The sequence below is a fragment of the Canis lupus genome, chromosome X (assembly GCF_003254725.2).
Source record: "Canis lupus dingo isolate Sandy chromosome X, ASM325472v2, whole genome shotgun sequence".
Classification (NCBI taxonomy): Eukaryota; Metazoa; Chordata; class Mammalia; order Carnivora; family Canidae; genus Canis; species Canis lupus.
The window spans coordinates 27,721,434-27,744,440 of NC_064281.1; the positions used below are offsets into that span (position 1 = coordinate 27,721,434).

At 35.4% G+C, this 23,007-nt stretch overlaps 1 protein-coding gene across 15 annotated transcripts in view; it reads right to left on the reverse strand.

Moving 5' to 3' along the window:
- DMD (dystrophin) overlaps positions 1 to 23,007 on the reverse strand; it is a 2,170,621-nt gene that overhangs the window by 1,436,100 nt on the left and 711,514 nt on the right. For all 15 annotated transcript variants that reach the window (XM_025439443.3, XM_025439430.3, XM_025439477.3 and 12 more), the window contains one exon: positions 5,292 to 5,411. In XM_025439443.3, the coding sequence (XP_025295228.1) occupies positions 5,292 to 5,411 (120 nt within the window). The remainder of the gene's footprint in view (positions 1 to 5,291; positions 5,412 to 23,007) is intronic.

The window sequence follows — 23,007 nt, forward strand, 5'->3', positions numbered from 1 at the left end:
TCTGGGATCCCTGGGTGGCGCAGTGGTTTAGCGCCTGCCTTTGGCCCAGGGCGCGATCCTGGAGACCTGGGATCGAATCCCACATCGGGCTCCCGGTGCATGGAGCCTGCTTCTCCCTCTGCCTTTGTCTCTGGCGCTCTCTCTCTCTGTCTCTCAGTCTTTCATGAATAAATAAATAAAATCTTAAAAAAAAAGAAAAAAAAAGAAAATTGTATTTTCTAAGTTATTCTTCTTCAGAAGAGGATGCTTGTCTGTGTACATTCTTTTGATAAATCTTTATTTCTCCATAATAATAGACAGTAACTTTAAGATGAAGGTCATTTAACAGAATAGTCCAAATGCCTTTTATATGCCAAAAACTCTCCTGGGTCCAGGCCTTAGACAACTTTAATACATCTAGTTGGACTCTCAAGTGTTTACATGCATAGAAGAACATATCTACAAATGGGACTTCAATAGCTCTGCCTTTTCTCTGGAAGGTGTTTTCATTAGAACAACTTCTAAAACTAGACGCCTATGTTTCCAGTTCTTTTTTATTAGAAACAACTCTCTCCCTAGAACAATAGATGTTCCTTATATTCTACTTATAGTCTTTCTTCAGTTTTTCAAATATAAAAGGCCCCATAGGGCCCACACACCTTCCAAACACCCTCTTTATTTTGTTTTAGTTTCTGCGTAAATGCTGTCTTCTCAAGAAAGCATCCCCTTACTACTCACATATAAAACTGCTCCCTTCTCCAGTCTTTTCCTTATAGTTCTTACCACCTTTTTCATAATATAAAACTTACTTATTTATTATGAGGTGTGCTTAGAATGTAAGCTTCATAGAGAAATCATTTATGCTTTGCCCATGCTTAACCTCAAAGCTTAGACTTGGCTGGCACCTAGTAGACATGCAAGACATATTTGTTGAATGAATAAATACTGTTCTTCTGTACAGAACACTTTCCTACCCTTTACTATGGCCTAATTAACTTCTACTTTTCTGACCTTCTAGAGCAAGATAGGGCATCTAGCAATGTCTATTTTTGTCCACTGAATTCACCAGGGCCATAATTTTACATTACATCGTACTTGATTAGTATGGGCCCAGGAGGGCAGGTGTCATGACTATTACCCCTGCTTCTCCCTGCCATTGTAGTCCCAGCTGTCATCCAGGCAGAGAGCTGCTGCTCAATACATGTTTGCTGACTGAATTTTAGTGGAGTTTAGTATCACACACCAATCCTAACTCTTAGGTAAGCCCCTTCTATCTGCCAAGTCTCCTCTAACACCACTCTTCTGAACTTCAGAATTGCAGCCAAATTTCAGTTTCTTGAGGATGCCATGCTCACCTCATCTTATGTTTCCCCGTCCTGAAAACTACCCATCTACACCATGTACTTTACACACACTTTATGCAGATCCCTCCAACATATCCTCCAGACCCTAGCTTAATCACTTTCCTAGGGAATCATCTTTGCCCTCAAATTTCAGTTGGAGTCATATAATTATGTTGTCACAAAACCTTGTTCTTTTCCTTCATAGAAATAAGCTATGTCCACTTCTTAAACATTTGCTAATTTCTATAAATATCTGATTAAGGTCTATTTCCTCTGCTAGACTACAAGAACCAAGAGAGCAATCACCATGTCTACCATACCTACCATGGTGACCACGAATGAAAGGAATTAGCCTTTGATTTTAAAGAGGGAGCCTGGGAAATGGCTACCATTGTTTCTAGTTTCTAAGGAAGGCAGCAGGCTCACAGATTACTCACTCCTGACCCAGGATGGTAATGACAAATTCTCTTTTTGTTCACTGTTTTGCCTCTGTTACCCAGCACAATCCCAGGGACATAATAAGAACACAGTAAGTATTCACTGAGAAAATGAAAAACAAAATGCAGATGTTCAGAAAGACATATGATAATGTCCTCCAGAACTGAATACTCTACATAAATTACTAATCTCAGTTATTTAGCCAAGCTATTTCTCAATAAAATCAGTTAATGGGCATCACTGCTTACAAATCAGACTCTCTGTGCATTGGCATCCTAGACATCTCTGAAGTTAAGGACAAGTTTATGACCTGTGGTGACATTGCTGAGGGACAAGTTGAACCTCTGAGAGAGAATCAAATTAATTTACAACAGACGGTACTTTTCAGAATATTATCCTTCATAAGCCATGCTATCTCAGAATCCCTAAGCATATGTTCTGACCTAACTTTGTTTTTCTTAAAACTTTTTAGCTGAATGGCTTCTAGAAGTCCTCTTAAAAAGTTAGAGAAAATCTAACTTATAATAAAGTTCATAGGATTAAGTCAACACATATAAAAATATTCTATAAGGAGTATTTTCAGAGTTCAAACTCCATATGATAAGAACATGTCCCTCTCTAATTGTATTAAAACAAGGACTCTCCTTTTGCACTTGGATGGCACTTGGTTAAGCATTCAGCTTTAGCTCAGGTTGTGATCCCGAGGTCCTGGGATCAAGCCCCACATCGGGCTCACCTCAGGGACTCTGCTTCTCCCTCTGCTTATGTCTCTGCCTCTCTCTCTGTGTCTCTTAGGAATAAATGAAAAAAAAAAAAAGGATTCCCATTTCTAGTTTGCCTCATCTGCATCTCTTCATTAAAGACCACTGGGTATCCATTTGGGGGCTTGAGATGGTGCCTCAGTACACTAGAGCAAAACAGATGAAGACATTGCAATGTTGGAAAAGGAGTGGGATAAACATTCAACACTAACAAGTCTAGGGGAATAAGCGATTGATGACCAGACCTAGCTCCAACAAAAGCCCTTGAGGATTCTTTTCAGATCCCTGCCAGTTTTGTTTTTCTTTTGTTTTATTTTGGCCCCTTGTATGGAGTCCATATACCTGTTTTTCTTTCCTAAAATTGTCCCTATTCTAACAGAATTCCTCTGGGCCCCGTATAAAATATACTAATGGCTCACAGTTTCTGGAGCACACATGGAATTCTTATTATGTGCAAAAAATACTTGCGTTGCTGTTAAAGTGACTGTTCTAATGTACTTGTTTATCTGTCTTTTTCTCCTTTATCATTTCTTCTCTCCTCCTCCTTCTCTACCAACTCTACTTTCTCTCCTCTTTCCTCTTAAAGTTCAACCAGATTAAGATTAGATTATATCATTTGCAAAGAACCCAAGAAAGAATCACCAAAATGTCAAAGTCACACAAAAGCCCAGCATTCCAGAACAATTCAAATCAATGGACAAATAAGGCACAGAATTCAAGCATGGATTCTTCTAAGATTGAGAAAAGTGATGGGATGGGAAGAAAGAAACATTACGGCGTTCTCCCCCAGGAATTCCTACTAACCCTGCCCTTTTAGACACTAGTCTAGATTAACCAAAAGTCAGGTCACAGTAAGGGAGTATGTAGAGGGAAATGAGAGTATCAAAAGGGAAAAGGGAGTTGTGGGGAAAAGAGGAGGCTAGGAGGTAGCAGTCAACACTAATTAATGGTGAGGCAATCACAGACAATGGCACATGGAGTCCGTATGATTTAGGGGAAGTCAATACATGCTCAGCTATCTTAGTAGATATATCTGGACCAATTATATAAAGACAGAAAATAAGGTGAAAATGAAAGCAAGTAGGAGAATAAATAGGGAAAAGCTTAGGGACACAACTCTTAATTTATCCTAAGTAAGCTCTAACCCAATCACCATATGAGAGTGCTATGAACTATATTTCAAGGTGGCCTGGCCCCTCAGACGTCACCTCAGTATGATTACATTCTAAAGCTAATTGTCCTAGGTCTGATAATACCAAAGTGCGTGTTTTCTCAGTTGCTGTTTTAATTAGAAATAGTCTATGACTTAGAGAAATGTCGGCCATTATTTTTTTTTTTAACCAATCACTCTCCTAACTTCTGCCCCCTAGTCTTTTTTCACCTTTTCTGAAGATTTCTGAGGAATGCTAAGTATTAGATTTTACTCATCTATAATTAGTTACAGGACTGTTTTATAAGAACTATGGAATTACTTTAAATGGTTATAGCAATGGCCTATCAGTACAGTCCTTTAGCTGGTCATGAGTATGTATGTGTATAATACATTTGATCATATATGTGATGATACATTATAATATTAGGTGTCATAAGCCTTTTTATATCTCTGATCCCTGTAACTTCATTGAATCATAAGCAATTAACACTGGTGACTAATATATGTTAAATGCTTGGTTATAGCAGTTTAAGAATTTTCTTTTTGTCATTTAATGATAGAGGAGAAGATACCATTGTTAAAGACTGGAAATTTAAAGCAGTAACCTGAGGAAATGACATTTTACTGAGGTAATAACACAATTCACACAAAGAAAGAAGAAAACAGAAATGAAGCTTTAAGAAACTGTGTTATAGGTTAAGTAAGAGTAATTATGTTTAGAACAACCTTGGGCTAATAAAGCTACTTAAACTCACATTGATTGTATCCTTAGACATGTCAGGCTATTGGCCCTTAAAAATCACAAAGAAAAGACAGACATTTCATGGGTAAAATGAATCTCTCAAATATCATCTGTTGTTTTGTATATATATTTTATATATATATATGAATATGAATGTACGTGTCAAATTCAGAACAAATTGTTGCATTTTTCCTTAATGTTGATGTTTTGCTTTATGTACATGTGTTTTGTTGAAAATGTTTTCAAATTTTTTCACAGTAAAATGTTTTTGTTCCCAATTAGGAAGAAAAGATAAAAATATGAAAATACCTACCTTGCTCTTTGTTATAGGTATTGGTTATGTTTCCAAGGACATAATTACTATGACTCAGGTTGAATGAGGGCTTGAAAAGCTAAGTGTCTTCCCCCACAAAACTTTCATAACTTAAATATTCTGTGTCCTCATCAAGATTATAACTGAAGTTTTCCAGGAAAAAAATATGAAGGTGTTGGTTTCTCATGATTTCATTGAATGTGATCCTTTTTGTGTTTTTTTTTAACATTTGTCCTTTCTTTGACTGTAGGTTTTAAGAGTATATAAACGATATTCCTCTGACCACTTCTCTAATACATGTTATTCAACTATAATTTTTTTAAAAAGTATCTGTAATCATGTATTTCCCCAAAGGCCAGGAAGCTAGTGTGAACAAACAGTGGGTGGTTAATGAAAGGGAAACGTCTGCAAATGGGATATAACTTGGATTAGTTTAAATAAATGTGTTGCATTGTAAGTATTTGTAATATGCAAATTACATTATGCATTTTCTAGAAATTTTCTAAATTGCAATTAATTATTTTGAATGACACAGCTGGTATATTAAAGAAAATAATCTGACCTTAAGTTGTTCTTCCAAAGCAGCAGTTGCATGGTCTCCACTAGATTCATCGACTACCACCACCATATGAGTGAGGGAATTGACCCTGACTTGTTCCTGTTCTAAGTCTTCTTGAAGCACCTGAAAGAATGAATGAATGAATGAATGAATGAATAAATAATTAAATAAATAAATAAATAAATAAATAAATGTAATTAAAATAACAGTCTTCTGAATTGAATGCCAAAACATTCCTTCCCAAATGGGTGGGGTTTAATTTCTGTCATGTTTTGGGTAATGTAATTTTTTATTAAACTAAAACTGTTCCAAGAAAATTTTTTGCTATGGTGCTCAGCAAAATTAGACATTTCTACTGTCAACTGAACTTGGAAGTACATGGAGGAAGAATCTGTTGAGAGAAGTATGGTAAGATGTTCTACATCTTATCCCACCTCCTCTCACTTTTTCAAAGTCTTTTCTCCTAAAATTACCTGTAGCCTCTGGCATCTTCAGTGTCTCCTTCTCTACTGAAGTTCACCATTATCAACTAAAACAAGACAAACTCTCTTGACCCAACAAACCCTTCCTCCTACTACTTATTATGTATCCCTCTTCTCCAAAGAATATTTTGTTTTCTACACTTACTAATTACATTTCCTTATCCCACTATTCTCTTTGCCAGTTATCCCATTGAAACATGTCTTGCAAAGGTTGCCATCAACTTCCAGGTCCCCAAATTCATTCTTCATGCATTCTCTTCTACTTCACATACCACCCCTTCCTGATTTCCTCCCACGTCACTAAGCACTGCTTTTTAACTCCTTTGTTGGTTCCTTCTTCTCTGCTCAACTACAAATCAGATGTCATTCCTTTGTATAAAAGCCAATGGAGTCACAAAACACAAATTCTTTCCCACAAATCCTTCTGCAATCTAGCACCTGCCTACCTGTCAAATCTAACAGCATACCCTTCTTCCCCTCTTATACTATGTTTTGGCCATACTTAACTTCTCTTTCACAATCTGTCAAACTGTTTGCTTTGTCTGAAGTGTTCTTCCTCCATATCTCTAAATAATGTTTCCTTCTTATTGTTCAAGACCCATTTTAAGTGTCACTTGCCCAGAAGGGCTTTTCATGAAGATGCTATCTAAACTTCCTTCTCAATTACACTCAGTCTCTCTAATTTTTTAAGATACCATTTTCACTACTCAATATTTTCTTATATATTGGTTTAGTCATGTATTGTCTGTACAACTTACAGGAATATACTGTCCACTAGAACAGAGATGTTCCTTGTCCTGCTCACTACATATTACAAGCAACTGAAGATCAATAGACTGTTGCTAAATGAATGAATGATGCCACGTGGGGGTGGGATGGGTGGGGAAGGTCAATACGCAAACATGAGTTTGGATAAAGATTACAATCTAACAAGAGGGAGTCACTATTTAAAAAACATAATTGTAACTGTCCTGAAACCACACATAACCATAAAACAGTAGTCCACTCTTTTAAAAATCATAGTATACAACTTTTTTTGTAAAGATAAACAGGGTAACAGAGTAAGGAAAGATAAACAGAGAAGGAAAAAACAGAGAAGGATGCTCTAGAACTGAGACATCTTGCCTGGGAGTTCTAGTTCCCCCAAGACCTTATCATGCTACACTAATTGTGATTAGAAAATCCCTACATGGGTATGTAAAATGTATAGTCATCTAGTTTGCTCCCTGGAACACTTTATTATATAATACAAGAGTGGAAAAGCAAGTCTGGGACAAGGTCTATTAATTTCTAGAAAATCTGCAGTCCTTGCCTGTGGAACAATGGTGCTTGGTACCTATCAGACCAGCTCTTAGTTATGCAAGCCCTATGGAATATGTAAGCAAATTTATTTGGGATTGGCCATATCACAAACTCAAATGCATGAGCATTTTTATCCTAGGACTTTTATTTTTTGAGTCTCACCATTTTAGAGTGCTATAAAATCACTTACTTTTAGTTCCTCTCTCTAGATTTTTCATGCCATATTTTCAAGTGAAGCAATTTAGAATAAAATGACTATGCATTTATTTTGTGTGTGGAGTCTATACTGCCTATCACTCCTTTGACATTCCGGAGCTTACATTAGGTAATAAAACTCTGTCATGAGGCCGAAAATGGAAACATTAACATTCAGAGTTGTCCTTGAAAGTCATGTTGAGTCTGTGTTTTATGAGTTATATAAGGCAGGACTGGGAATATTTCACATGTACCATCCAGGAATTGTAAAAATAATTAAAATAATATTTTGGTGGCTAATATATCATAAATTGGTTTCTTTAATTTGGTCAAATTCTTTCTCCCTATCATTCAAATATGAAAGCATATATAATTACATGTATTCAAAACAACTAGGAAATAATGCTACATTGTTCACTTTTTTACATCTAAACTGTTGTTTTCACTGTTTTAATATATTTTAGCAAAGGAACTTGAGAAAATTATTGTATGACCAGTGAAGCACTAATTTTAAACTGAGGTTCAGTCTTTCTAAAGCATATGTGATCAAATGTACTATTTATTTTCTCCAGCACTTAGATTTCTGATTTTGTTTTGCTTATCTAGTTGCTTTATAATCAGAAATTATATTCTTGCCATATTTATCAAGGGTTTACATTTTATGCTTTTGCAGAAGTGCTAACACAAAGAACCACTAAGGCTAGTTGTCGGTTGATAGTTTCAAAATCAAACTTAAGACCTATCGGGATCTGTAGAGAGTAAAGGGAGACAATGGAACATGGGAAAGGCACTCTACAGTGGCTGAAATTCTTGAAGAGTACACAGCACCAGAGGATATTAGCATATACTATTTGATTTATTTCCGGGATTTTTTTCTCTAGGACTTTTTCAAATTATACCTTTTCTGTTACTCATAATCAGGCATTAAAGCAGAAACGGTTAAACTGACTTTCCTGAGCACACTCCATAGCTGCAAGACAGAAGCTACGGGAACATTTGTAATCATATTTCCTATTTCCCTAGACCTCCTCTCTGAAAATAAATAGAATGCATACCACAGAATTTGCTAATGCCCCCAATATCAACAAAATACAAAAGACTATAAAATATCCAATGTCTAGAATTCATTTTTTTAAAAAGTTGATCCCTGATGGGCACTGACAGGGCACTTGACGGGATGAGCACTGGGTAAATCAAACTCCGATAAAAAATATACAAAAAAAAAAAAAGAATAAAGTCATCTTTAAATTATAAAAAAAAATAGAAGTAGCAAGAATGTCACATACAGAAAGGTGGGTTTAAAAAGTGAAATTTTCCCATCCACCTACATATCCATGAATAAGGGCTTGGATCATCGGTAGAAACTATGCCTTCCTGCTTCCCTTTTTGAGGAAACCCAGATTCTCAAGACTACTCATTTTTAAAATACATTACAATTTTAAAGCTGTTTTAAAATTAATTTTAATTAAAGATTTACTTCTTATGGATTTGAATTTATCATAGCTGTATTTATACAATAGAGATTTACAGATTTGCTAATCCTGAAATACGAGCCAAATTATTCCAAATATAGATATACCTCCAGAGAAGTATGCTAACATTTTTGCCTATCAGAAAATAATATCTTCAAATTAAAATGCTATGATTGTTAAAGTATGTTTTTCTTTATTAAAAACATATAAATTATACACACACAAGTACATGCTAGGTATTTTATTATGTAGTTCTTACAGTTATTTTTATTAAAGTAATGCATTTGTTACACTTACCAAATGAAAAAAAATTCAGGCTCCTAATTGCATTTCTATACCATTATTAGATAGATACAAATGTCAGAAATGTTTGTTCTCTAATGTCAACTAACAATCTTTTTTTTATGACAAGGGAAAAGGCCAACAGTGAAATTTAACATTAAAAATGCTTAGATTTGACAAACAGATTTTGTTATACCTCTGTACATAATTCTATTTCTTATAAATTATTCTGTAGTTAAAGGTCCTGACAAAATTTGTTATTCCCTTAGTACATATTCACAATTTTATGATTTAAATATAACTTTTCTTCTATTCCCTTCAAATGCCATCAGTGGTAGTGAATCCTTCTTGCCCTGACCCATGTCAAATTGTTTTTCAAAACCTGGCTCAGAACTATCACTAAAGAGTCAGTTTAGTGTTTACTCCAAACTTAAATGATTTAGCTCTTTATTAGCACATCTGTGAAATAATGCTTGAAAAACAAAGGAATGGAAATGCATAAGGCTAGTAAATTACTAGATTTGATGTGTTGAGGTGAAGATGAACGACTAATAGAAACATGGAGAAACAGAACATAAAAACAAGGCTGGGTCTCTCATAATCTCTGTAGGAGGTTATACAATACTCCCCTCAGCCATAGTATATGCTCAGGAACACGGAATAGGAAAGGGCAGTAGCTGCCTACATGCACAGTTTATTTTATTACTCCTTCTACTTCAATGATCAACCAACACAAAATTGCCAACACCAGGTCCAACATGCACACATACGTGTACACATGCACACACATGTACAGACACATCTAGAAACAACACAGATCATAGGCTATGCATGGATTCTAAGGCCATCTTCTGCCTCCCATATATTACTTTAAATTAATATAATTAAAAGATGATTAAGAAAATATTAAGTTTAAGGAATTTTTAGTTTTTAATTTAGCCCAAAAAATGTACACAAAAAGAAAGGCTGATAAAAACAAAAGTTATATCAAATATAAAATTTGCAAAAAATATTAAGAAATTAGTAGAGCTTCTAGAAACATGGGATAAGTCCAACAGCTAGGAAAGTAGTATTTTAAAAAATACATCGCAGGATCAAAAAAAGTCCCTAGACACTTATGCACACAATTAGCTAATGCAATACGTCTGGATATGAATTTATTTTATTTTCAAATGAAAACATCCTGGCCAAATCAGAAAATTTTATGATTTCTTAAAAAATGATGAGAAGTTAGGCAATTCATCCTTCTCTTCACCTTTTCTCTTATGGTCATTCTTATTTCCTTCTTTCCATCAGCTCTGCACTGGTCTAGGCTCTGTATCTCCTGCCTCCCTGAGTGAAATGATCTGTAAATGACTTGTCATTTTATTTTCAGTCCAATATTTATTTTGCTAAGCCTCACTGGTCATAGTATGGTCTAGTTTTCAGGAGGATCTATTTATAGTATGTAATTTTGTTGTACATTTGCTGAATATTTTAAAAAATCTACCTCAACAGGCCTCCCTAGAAGACCTTTTATTTTGATATCCACTTACTAAATGTGATTATATTATATTAGTTTTTATATCAGGACTACTGTTTTTATCTTTTTCTTAGAAATAAATGTTTATATTTCAGCCAATTCCTAAGCTACCAAAGGGGGCCCTAAAGACCATTTCAATGAAGATATCAGAAAAATTTTAAAACCTAAAGCTTCCCACCTAAAGCTTTCCAATTGCAAGATGGGGGTTCAAGAAGTATGAAAAAAATGTTGTAAAAACAGAGTTCATAATTAATGTACCCTGCCTTGTTCAGAGTATAATAGGGTATTACATGGATGACAGGTTAATAAAAATATATGCATGCTTAAAGGTGTGGGATCTGAAGTCAGATTTCCTGGGTTTGATTTCTGGATACACTGCAAACCAGTCATGTGACCTTGAGAAAGTCTTCAACCACACCAAGCTTCAGCTTACTAATTTTCAAAATGGGATAATAAGAATGTCTATCCCTTTAGATGGTTAGGAATCCTGAATACAATATAATTGCTTAGCATACTGCCTAGCACACAGTATGAACTCAATAAACATTAAGAGCTAGTTAGTACTAAAAACTCTCATTTAGGCACATTGAGAACAAAGATTTCAAACCCTACTGCAAGAATCCAATAGTCACCTCATTCATGCTCATCTAATTCCTGCTATCTATCATACTAATAGGTATCATTAGTACAGAAAGAGCATGCTTTCAGAAATCCAAGAATGAAGAACTGAAGTTATAGCAAATTTTGGGGATTTGGAAAGATACAATATGAATTTTAAATCCATAAGTAAGACTTCAACTTCCAAATTATTTACATGAGATTGACAATGGTAGTTTTAACTAACTGATATAGGGACACCTGGGTGGCTAAGTGGCTGAGCAACTGTGTAAATGCCAGGGTGTGATTCTGGAATCCTGGGATCAAGTCCCACATCAGGTTCCTGCTTCTCCCTCTGCCTATGTCTCTGCCTCGCTGTGTGTGTGTCTCTCATAAATAAATAAGTAAAATCTTTTTAAAAAATAAACTAACTGATCCAGTGATCACACACATTGTTAAAAAATGAGTATGGGCAGAACACCTATGTTACAGGGCAAGGAGGACAGACTCTAATCACTAAAATAAAGACCTCAATTCTCATACTTTTCCTCCTTCCTCTGTAATTTGCACATGTATACAGGCACCCATACATCCTGCCTATAGTTACACTGCTGAAATCAGAAAGTCAAGGGAACCCCACGAAAATTGAATAAATAATTACAAAATGCCTTTAGCCTGACAATAATTAATGAAAAAGAAGAGAACAGGAATATTGGGAGAGAGGAGTGGGATGGAAGTTTTCAGGCACAGCATAGAGGAAGTGATATGTAGATGTGATATTCAATTCTACTGATTATCCTCCTGCTCCAACATTACTGCCATTCTCTTCATAAGCCGATTTTGTTCTATGTTCCCTTTCTAGTTCCTTTTGCCCTAATTTTGAAGAAAGTGCTACAGGATTCATGGTGAAAAATCCTTTCCTTAACCATTTTAATTCTGAGCACTTCTATATGCAGCTACCACTAATAAGCTCTCTTTCCTGATTGCTGACTCTGAGTCTGAAGACTTCTATGCAATCTCTCCATCTCTTTCATTCAGATACTCCCAAGCCAGGGAAAACAAATGCCACACTTGCTCAAGCTCCTGGCTGCTCTCTGCATTTGCTCTAGCCTCTAGGATAGCCACCAGAGTCAGACTTCTTTGGAATCTAAGAAAAGAGGGCAAAGAGTCTGGCAGATAGGTCAAGATGAAAAGCCAGAGTCTACGGATTACTATTTAAGTTACCTTAGGCAACTCCTTAACCACACCGAACACATTTATTTATCTAAAAATGAGGGATTTAAATCCCTACAGGAAAGCTTTTATACTGGAATTAAATGAGATAATACATTAGAATCAGGTACCACAATGCTTAGAATTGGTAGGTGGTGAGGAAATGCTGATTTTTCTTCTATTTCTGATATTATCACCTTATCATTCAATTCATAGACTAAGATCCATGTAAATAGTCACTCTGGGCATCAGTATTTATTCCCAAAACTTTTGATAATTACATCATGTATCTTCTAATTACTAATATTCTCAGTGTGCTAAAACTATAGATCATATAAAAATATCCAGCTTAGGGGTGCCTGAATGGCTCAGTCAGTTAAGCAGGTGACTGTATGTTTTCGCTCAGGTCTTGATCTCAGAATGGTGAGGTCAAGCCCTAGGGTGGACTCTATGCTCAGGGGGGAGTCTGCTTGAGATTCTTTCCCCTACCCCTCTGCACCTCTCTTGCTCACACACTTGTGTTCCCTCTCTAATAAATAAAAGCTTTTTGAAAAGAAATCCAATTTAGTAGTTTTCTCATTCTCAGTAGATATAATCCCGCTCTTTAATTGTTAATGGAATCTAAAATATTATCCAGTATAAATTGTCCCTGCAATATGTAGTTCCACTGAATAACAGAATGCTACCAGTTGTACTAGAAATCATTTTGCTCATAACAGAACTATTAAACAAAAAATTATAGTATACTGTAGTTACCAATTTTATATTCCTTAGAAAGAGACACAGTGCCATATTCAACATTATTTTTAATATGAGAATGGATTTATGCTCTTGTACTTTGTTATACATGAATATTTTTTCAAGAAAAATTATTTTCTTAAAATTCCTATTATCATATTTGTTGTGGCTTTCTTTTGAAAAATTTTCCCCTAAAAAGCATTCTAAAATGTTTTTTATACGTAAATAATTCATTTACATTATTAACGTTGCATTACCTATTCAAGGGAACTGGAATTAATTGGTATTGGTTCAGAAAAACAGAGATACTTTACATTAGACTAACTCCTTAAGTGAGAGATAGAATCATCTGTTTTCCTTTTTTTTTTCTCTTTACCCTCACCAGAGCAAGAAACTTCTAATAAAGAAGCATTACAGGAGGAATTGAGAATAAAAAAAAATCAACATAGTATCTCTAAGATTATGGCATCTTGGATAGTTATATTTCAATAGATGTATTGACAACAACAAGGCTGTGATATTTTGAGCAATGTAATGTTACTGAGTCAGTACTCAGTGATTTTTAATGAACCAAATAATAATCTGTTAGCTGGAATAACTTGATTTGTTAAAAAAATAACATGAGCACAGATTTATCATCATCATCATCATCATCACTATTAAATTAATGGCATATCTACTATGTAAAGTTATCCTTGGAATCTGCTGCTTGCTTATAGCATGTTGATGGGAAATTAGATGCCTTCTCAATTAGATTTTAAAAAATTAAAGCTGAGCGTCATTCATATACAACTCTGTAGAATATAAAGAGTGGTACTGTCCTTTTCTACTTTAACTTGCCACTTCCTTACACCAATAGAATATTATTATCATACAAATCAATTTTATTTGGCTTGGAGTCATGTCTTATACAATAATAACAGCTAAGGTCATTCATATAATCCTGGGTACCAGGTATTATTCTGGGTATTTTTTACGCAATTATGTTCCAAATGTTTTTATCATCCCTGTAAGATAGATATCATAATAATCATCCTGGTATTACAGAGTCTAATATACTGCCTCCAATATACTGTAATATTAGATATATTAAGACATTTAAATAAGGGTAAGAGATAGCTATGTCCATTTTGTATGACTGCACAACATAAGGCACATAAAGAGAAACTTAAACTCTTGTGTGTAAGTGTATGTATACGTGTGTATACTCTACTCGAGTGTATACTCTAGTTGAGTTCCAGATTTCAGCCTTCTGATGATGCTTGAATTCAACCTATTACATTTTAAAGACTACTACCACAAGGCTCACTTTGAAAATATACAGACACATACAAATAGGTCCTACTGTATGTTCTTACTGTTTGAAAGCAGGGTTAAAATTGGGTCATTTTGGCAATAAATACTAATCAGAGCAGTGTTTAATATGAGGTTTGGGGCATTAGTAGGTGGTTCAAGTGACTTTTTTCTGCATGGCATAGTTTCTTTGATTGTTCTTAACTTCTCTCTCATGAATCCTTCCTATCTGGATATTCTCTCTTGGAACATATTTATCATCATGTTGTATTTTGACTATTCTCTTATGAATTTTTCCTATCTGGATATTCTCTTTTAGAACATATTTGTCATCATGCTATGCATGGATATGGTCATGGGATCTCCCACTTGAGAGAATACATGTTTTTATTCCATGGTTCCTATTATGTGTCATTTGAAGGTCAAGTAAGGTCCTTATGGAATCCAAAAAAAGAGACAGTACAGTATCTCTAGGCTTTCTCTCTCCTTTCTTAATAAGAGTCTGGGAAGAAAGGTTAAATTGTAAGGCCAGCTTTAAAAAAAGGGAGGGGGGGGGCAACCAGACCTAATTTAGCCAAGACTGAGGCCAGAGGGCAAAAAGTCCTTATAATTTACATTAAGTTCATTGTGACTCAAAAGGCCACAGTTCTGAACACAAATATAAGAACAGAGTCTTATGATTACAGACATTATAGTTTCCCCAGCTGGTTCCCTCTTCACATATTCCTCATGAATTGATCACTCTGGGGCAGGTCCAATGAAAAATCTGATTCCATCAAATGGATTTCCTTTTCCACATGAGTAAGGATTACAAGCTTGATTTCTATGGACCTATCTAGGTATGACTTCTGCTGGTATCTTCTGTGATACTTATAAAGAGGCCAGGATTACAATCATTGAGGAATTTTAACGAGGAATTAAACAGGGATAGAAGGAAAGAACAAATGTCAGAGGTAGTGAGAGGGCATCAGAGATGCTATTTCCAAGGAAGTTGTGTTATAGATGTGCTCCTTCATCTATGAGTATTTCCTTGCCTCTACTCACAATGCTTTTGTTTATTTAAGTTGTCAGATTACGTGTAACTAAGGAAGCAATGATGAGCCTTCTGTATGTGATAAAACTAGTCAGAATTATTTAAAGTGCTCCAAAAAGACATTTACAGAGCATCAGTTATGTGCTAAGTAATTGGCTAGGCATTAGAGAAACAAAGAGGTCTATCTGGTTCTCTGGCTGTAGCATGGTAGTTTTTTTCCTGATTATATTGTTTATCTTTATTGCCATAGCCACCAAACATTCATTAATCACTTATCAGGATAAAAGGAAATAAAATGGAATTTCAAAGCAGTAACCAATAACATACTGTTAATCTTACAAAAGATGGAAGAGAGCTAACTAGTTACTAAAAGCATTCTTGATTCCATGGTATTCTTAGGCTTTTTGGAATCCTGCACTTCCCAATTATTGCATTTCTATCTTAGTATGGTCTATTTTTTTAAAATCCAACTTTGCTTCCCAACTGCCCAGTCTCACAATCTATTACTTCAAGCCCTTTGCTCATTTCCTAAATTTAGTCCTGCTGGTTCTGCTGTTGATTTCTAAAACGTTTCCTACACCTGTTAACAATTTTCATTGACATTGCTTCCATTCAGGCTCCTATACACTTTCTGCAGTATCTTCCTACCATGTCATCTGGCCTCCTATTGATCTCTGCTCTGATTTATCTTACAAGATATATCGTCCTAAAAATTAAGATAAATTTTCCTAAACCACTACTCTTCAGTTTAATTTCTCATCAATAATGGCTCCCTTCTACCCATGGAGTAACTCCAAAAGCCTGAGTCTTGAGTTCAAGACCCTCCACGGTCAGGTTGTACTCTTAGCCCTGAGGATAGTGCAACACATGACAAAGACAAGTGGCACAATCTACATTTCCCCTGCCTCATTTCCTTTGCCCAAGCAAGTCACTATTTTTAATATTTTCAAGCCATTTTCCATATTCTGCCTGGTACAATGGTCACTTGTTTTCTGTGTTTTTATCTGTTGTACTAACATGTGAGTTTCCTGAGAAAGATTCCATATATAAAAAGTGTCTGTATTCCTCACAGCACCCACTGTGCTTTCATAAGTGTTTGTTCAATGATATGGAACAGAATGCAATGGAATGAAATCAAGTGCCAAATCCTTTAGCAGGGTTACACCAAAATTCTTCCCATTACATGAACATCTAGATCATTTTAAAGGTCACCAGAATAGTAGATTTCCCAATTTTGGAAACCCAAACGTTTGAGATTAACTAAGCTGCAAGGAAAGGATAGGTGACTGAGCTTCTAAGAGGTCATTTGTATTAATCAGTACTTAACCTAGAACATTCACTGAAGTCAGAATGTAGTGCACATGCCATATTTATATCTTCAGATTCTAATAACTTGTATGGTAAGGACTTTGTTGATGCTGTTACTAAGCCAGTGTTGCTAATAACAAAAGGCTAAATCTCTCAGAAGAAATGGAAACTTGGCTAGTACACTGAGCATTAACCTTCATCTCAGGCCGACTGTGCTTTGAGACAAAAGGTTCCTCAGTCAAATGCTTCTCTTTTAATTAAAAGACCCTCCAAAATAGCCAACTCTCTTCCCATTAATGAATATCTAAGCCCACAACAGACCTTTACTCCTAACTAATATTGTCACTCCTTCAAGGGAAATTCTTTCATTCCTTATCAACATAGCTAATAAAATCTGTCTCTTAAGACAAAAATAACCAACCAGAATTATTTCTGACATGTGCCTTCACAAGGGGAAGAAGAGGCTGAATTTATTCATTCCCAAGAGATTAACTTTTGGGTGACTCAGATCTAAAGTAAACTTGTAAATTCTCTCCCCAAAGCAATAGCTGTGAAGAATGATTGGTTTTTCCAAATTTTGTAGCAAACTGACCTTTTCCCTGTTACCCAGAGTTAACACTTTTGCTACATTTAATAGTAAACACCAATATAGGATCAATTGTTCTACCTTGCCTAATTGGCAGATTCAGTAAAAGTGACTTATCTCCATGACATTTCACAGTGGTTGCACTTCTAGCTTGCCTCATAATAAAATGCTGTTGAAATGAAGATAGCAAAGGATCCTGTCAGTGAACATAGAGAAGCATATCTGTAATATTCATGGTGTAGTTGCAAGATTTGCAAAGTTTCTTTTTCTGTCCTCAAAACCAAGGAGAACAAGACAGAGGGAAAGAGGGAGGAAGGGAAGGGAGAGAAAAAGCCAGAGCCCTCTGTTCTGAGAAGAATTTAAATGGACTCCCAGCAACAAAATCTGTGCCTCTTTTTTGATTTTGTCATCTCTAATCATCTCTTAGAAAAAGAAAGATGACTAAGGGATTTAATGTCTATCTATACATAGCTAAAACCCCTAAATGTTAACTTAGGTGAGGAGTGTGATGATGCAGCCAGGCAAAGTTGCTTTTTTCAACTACCAAGGTTACTGATGTATTTGTTGTCAGGAGAAATTTCAATATTTTCATTCACCTACAATGCTTGGAAAGAAAAGCGACAAAGTGAATCAATGACTACTTAAATCATGCTTTAGTTTGAACCCAGTTACCTAAAGAAACAACATTTATCTTTTTCTGTTTTATGAAGCATGGCAAGAATAACAACAAAAAATGTACTCCTTTTAGTGTGTACTTTTAAGAAAATATGCTTCCCATTTAAATAAATTCAACTACAGAGAACAAAATGATGGTTGTCAGAGGGGAGGGGTGGGGGACAGGTGAAATAGTTGATGGGGATTAAGGGGGGCACTTGTGATGAGCATGGAGTGTTGTATGGAAGTGTTGAATCACTATATTGTACGCCTGAAATTAATATGACACTGTTTGTTACCTACACTGGAACTTAAATAAAAACTTTAAAATAAATAAATTTAACTCCTTTATAAATTGTTTGATTTTGTTAATCATTTTCTTCTCCCCATCAATATTTTAAGTAACAAAAGAATATTAGCAATTTTCAAACTTTCTCTTAGCTGTGTTTTTCCCTTATCTTAGTTTTACAAAAAAATATAGATATACATATATATGTGTGTGTGTGTATATATATATATGGCCTGAAGTGGATTTAAACAGTTAAAGGTAGAAGCTGGCTTCACTCTCTGGGGTGAGAAACAGAAACAATTCCATCTGTTTCTCTTTTTGTAGTTATATGAATAAGTCCTGGATGTAAAAGATTAGATAATCAACTTGCATGTAATTCTGTTGCTTTTTGTTTCAAATTATTCTCTTCAAAGCAATTTCATACTCATCAGAAATGGCATATTTTCAAGTAATGGACAATCTAGTCAAATTTTATGACAATATTAGTCAAATATTTCGCATTCTGTTCACTCTATATCTTCCAGAAGAATGTGTAAAACATTCCAGGTAACTGTCAGAATATGAAGATTCTAGGTGGCCTGTCTATGCTGACTGAAGAATCTATTCAAGGTTTCCTTATGGTTGCCCTAAGTCATTCACACTCATGGCTAGCCTCACATTATTCTGCCACTTCTCCTAATGGAGTCCTGACTTCCTGGCCTGCTCCTCAGACTCCAGGCATCCAGGGGCAACATCATTACCTCTGATGTTCAGTGTTACCAGCCTTTGTCTTGCCCTTTCCTAAAAAAAAGGCTTCACATTCCAAAACTAATGGAAACATTGAAATAGACCTTATTTCCTATATGAAGATGTGGAGAACATGAGAATTAAGCAATTTCTGAAAATTATGCATTTAGTTTGTGACAAGGCTGAAGAGTACCCTGGCTTCCTGGGCAAGAAGGTTGTCTTACATTGAGTTCCTCTCCAAGCAGACCTTGAGCCAAGGATTTGGGGGCAAAGAGTTTATTTGGGAAGATATCTCAGGAGGCATTATGAAAGTGAGAACCTGAAACAGCTTACCTCATGGACATCTGGGGCTCAGTGTTGCTGGGAAACTGTTGAGAGACTATGGAATTAAGAAACACCTTGGAATTATCTCACCATGAGGCAAGAATTCTGGGAGATTTATCCATCATCCCCTGTTCCTCCTTGGCTAATTCATAACAGCTCTGGTAGCACTAAATGCTTCCTTCCCACCCTCAAACTGGCTGAGACTATCTTGTGGTAGCAAATGTCCTCAGAGAAGCCATTAGTGTATACAAAAACAGTCTGCATGCAACTTCCAGTGCAGGCCAAGGGGAAGAGGGTGACAGAGTGTCTATGTTAGGAGTGCATTAACCACACATGAAATGTGGTCCAGTTTGAGATCTAGTATTGGATCTAACTTCTTCATCAGATATTCAGTTAAAATCTAGGTGACAAATTCGCCTCTTTTCATCACAAGTTCCACATGAAAATTAGACTAGAGTTGAAGATTTATGTTTTCCCTCAATGGTGCAGTGGATGGAGATGACCAAAGCTACAGCTCTCCCTAAACTGCTTGACTGTAATCTGCTATGGCCAAAGGTTGGATGTCGGGGCAGCAAAAGCAAGGGCCAGCCGGCCCCATTTGTCATTGAACCAGAAGCTCATTAAATAAGAAAAGAACCTGGGACTTGGAAAGAACAGTATCTTGCATCTACATAGAGAAACTATGAAACTAGCTCTGACAAAATGTTATACAAAGAGAATAAAGTTGGGTGAGATGCACATTTAGGAGAACTGAGTTGAGGAAGTAGATATTTCCTTTCAAAGCCACAAATCCAAGAAATACAGAATCCTTAGTAGAGTTATCAGATGAAATCCAGGATGCCAACTAAAATCAGAATTTCAGATAAACAGTGAGTGGTTTGGGACATACTTGCATTAAAAACAATTATTTGTTGCTTATCTGAAATTTAAATTTAACTAGGCTTCTTGTATTTTTATTTCCTAAATCTGGCAAGCCCAATCTGGACCATTTATGAAGGTTATTTTGCACACATGCATGAACGCGTGCGTGTGTGTGTGTGTGTTTGCACACACGCCCTGTGTGTTTCTTTATGGACTGAGCAAGCTCTTTTTCCTACAATAAAACTCAGATCTAGCTTTATAATGGTTATTAGAAGGACACACCTTCAAAATTCCATTCAGAAATAATTGTCACTATTTGCTGGCAATAGGACTTCATCCATGGAACATCCTAAAGACGGCATCAGAAACTGTTAGAACTAATAAATATAGTAAAGTTGCAAGATACATAACAATATACAGAAATCATTTATATGCACTAACAACAAACTTTCAGAAAGAGTAGTTAAGAAAACAACCCAATTTACAATTGCTTCAGAAAGAATAAAGCACCTAGTAGTAAATTTGACCTAGAAGGTAAACGATCTGTACACTAAAATCTATTAAGATACTTATGAAAGAAAATGAATAAGACATAAATAAATGGAAATATATTTCATGCTCACAGATTGTGAGAATATTAAAATGTCCATATTAAAAAATAAGAAAATTTCCATATTGTCCAAAATAATCTAGAGATTTACCTGCAATCCTTATCTAAATTCCAATGGTATCTTTCACAGAACTAGAGCAAACAATCCTAAAATTTGTATACAACCACAAAAGATCTCAAATAGCTAAAGCAATGTTGACAAAGAAGAAAAAAGCTGGAGGCATGATTCTCCCTGGTTTCAAACTATATTATGTAGCTATAGTAATCAAAACAGTATAGTTCTAGCATAAAAAACAGACACATCAATGAAATATAATTTAAAAATCCAGAAATAAACCCATGCATATATGGTCAATTAATTTATGACAAAAGAGGCAAGAATATGCAATGAGGAAAGGACACTCTCTTCAATAAATGGTGTTGAGAAAAGGGCAGAACCACATTTAAAATAATTAAACTAGACCACTGTCTTATATCATGCACAAAAATTAACTCAAAACAAATTAAGACTTGATGCATGACCTGAAAACATAAAACTCCAAGAAGAATACAAAGGTGGTAAGCTCCAAGACAGCAGTCTTAGTGATAATTCTTTTTTTTTTTTTTTTTTGGATTTGAATCTAAAGCAAAGGTAATAAAAGCAAAAATAAACAAGTGGGACTACTGCAAAGTAAAAAGATTCTGCACAGCAAAGGAAACCCATCAACAAAATGAAAAGACAATCTATAGAATGGCAGAAAATATTTGCAAATCATCTATCCACTAAGGGATTAATACCCAAAATATAAGAAGAACTTATACAATTCAACAACAAAAATACAATCAGGGACACCTGGGTGGCTCAACGGTTGAGCATGTGCCTTTGGCTCAGGGCATGATCCTGGTCCTGGGATCAAGTCCCATATCAGGCTCCCTGTGAGGAGCCTGCTTCTCCCTCTGTCTGTGTCTCTGCCTCTCTCTGTGTGTCTCTCATGAATAAATAAAATCTTTAAAAAATACAATCAGATTTTAAAGTAAGCAGAGGATCTGAATAGACATTTTTTCCAAAGAAGACGTACTGGTGGCCAACAAGCATGTGAAAAGATGCTCAACATCACTAATCATCAAGGAAATGAAAATAAAAACCATAACAAGCTATCACTTTGCATTTCTCAGAATGCCTATTATCAAAAATATATGAAATAAGAAATTTTGGTGAGGATGTGGAGAAAAAGAGAACCCTTGTGTACTGTTGGGAGGAAAATAAACTGGTCAACCACTATGGAAAACACTATGAAGGTTTCTCAAAAAATTAAAAAATAGAAATACTACATGGTCCAGCAATTCCACCTCTCAGTATTCACTTGGAGAAACAAATGAACGAAACAAAACTTATAGATACAGAGAACTGAACGATGGATGCCAGAGAGGAGGGAGGTTAGGACATGGGCAAAGTGGCTGAAGGGAGTCACAAAGTACAGACTTTCAGTTACAAAACAGTAAGTCAGCTAGATGTTATGTACAGCACAGAACCACAGTCAATAAAATTGTAATGCATATTTGAAAGTTGCCAGGAGAGTCAACCTTAAAAGCTCTCATCACAAGATTTTTAAAAAATGTTTAACTCTGTATGTTAACAAATGGTAACTAGATTTACTTGGCTGATCATTTTTCAGTGTATACAAATTTCAAATCATTATGTTATATATCTAAAACTCATATAATGTTCTATGTCAATTAACATTTAAAACATGGATGCTGAAGGGGCACTGGGTGGCTCAGGTCCTGATCCAAGGGTATTGGGTTTGAGCCCTGCATAGGGCTCCCTGCTCAGTGGGGAGTCTGCTACTCCCTCCCATCTGCCCCTCCCAATGCTTGTGTGTGTTCTCTTTCTCTCTCTCTCTCTTTCTCAAATAAATAAATACAATCTTAAAACATAAAAACGTGATGCTGAAAGAGAAAAAAAAGAAATATTCCTGTAGGAAATCCTAATCACAAAAACAACAAATGCTTTCTGGCAACCAAAGGGCATAATTTGTAAATGTACAAACAAAGTGAAAAAAGATGGAAATATTACAAACTGATAGAGTCTGTATTTTATAGAAAAGCAATGTTACAGGTGTTCACTTTAATCAAGCTTGGCCTGTTCTAAGACTTGAATTGAAGGTAAAAACATGTAAAAAAAAATTTTGTGTTATTAGTTAAATTTGCATTGCAAGTAATCCCTACAGAGTCTCTCTTCCAAGAAACCAAA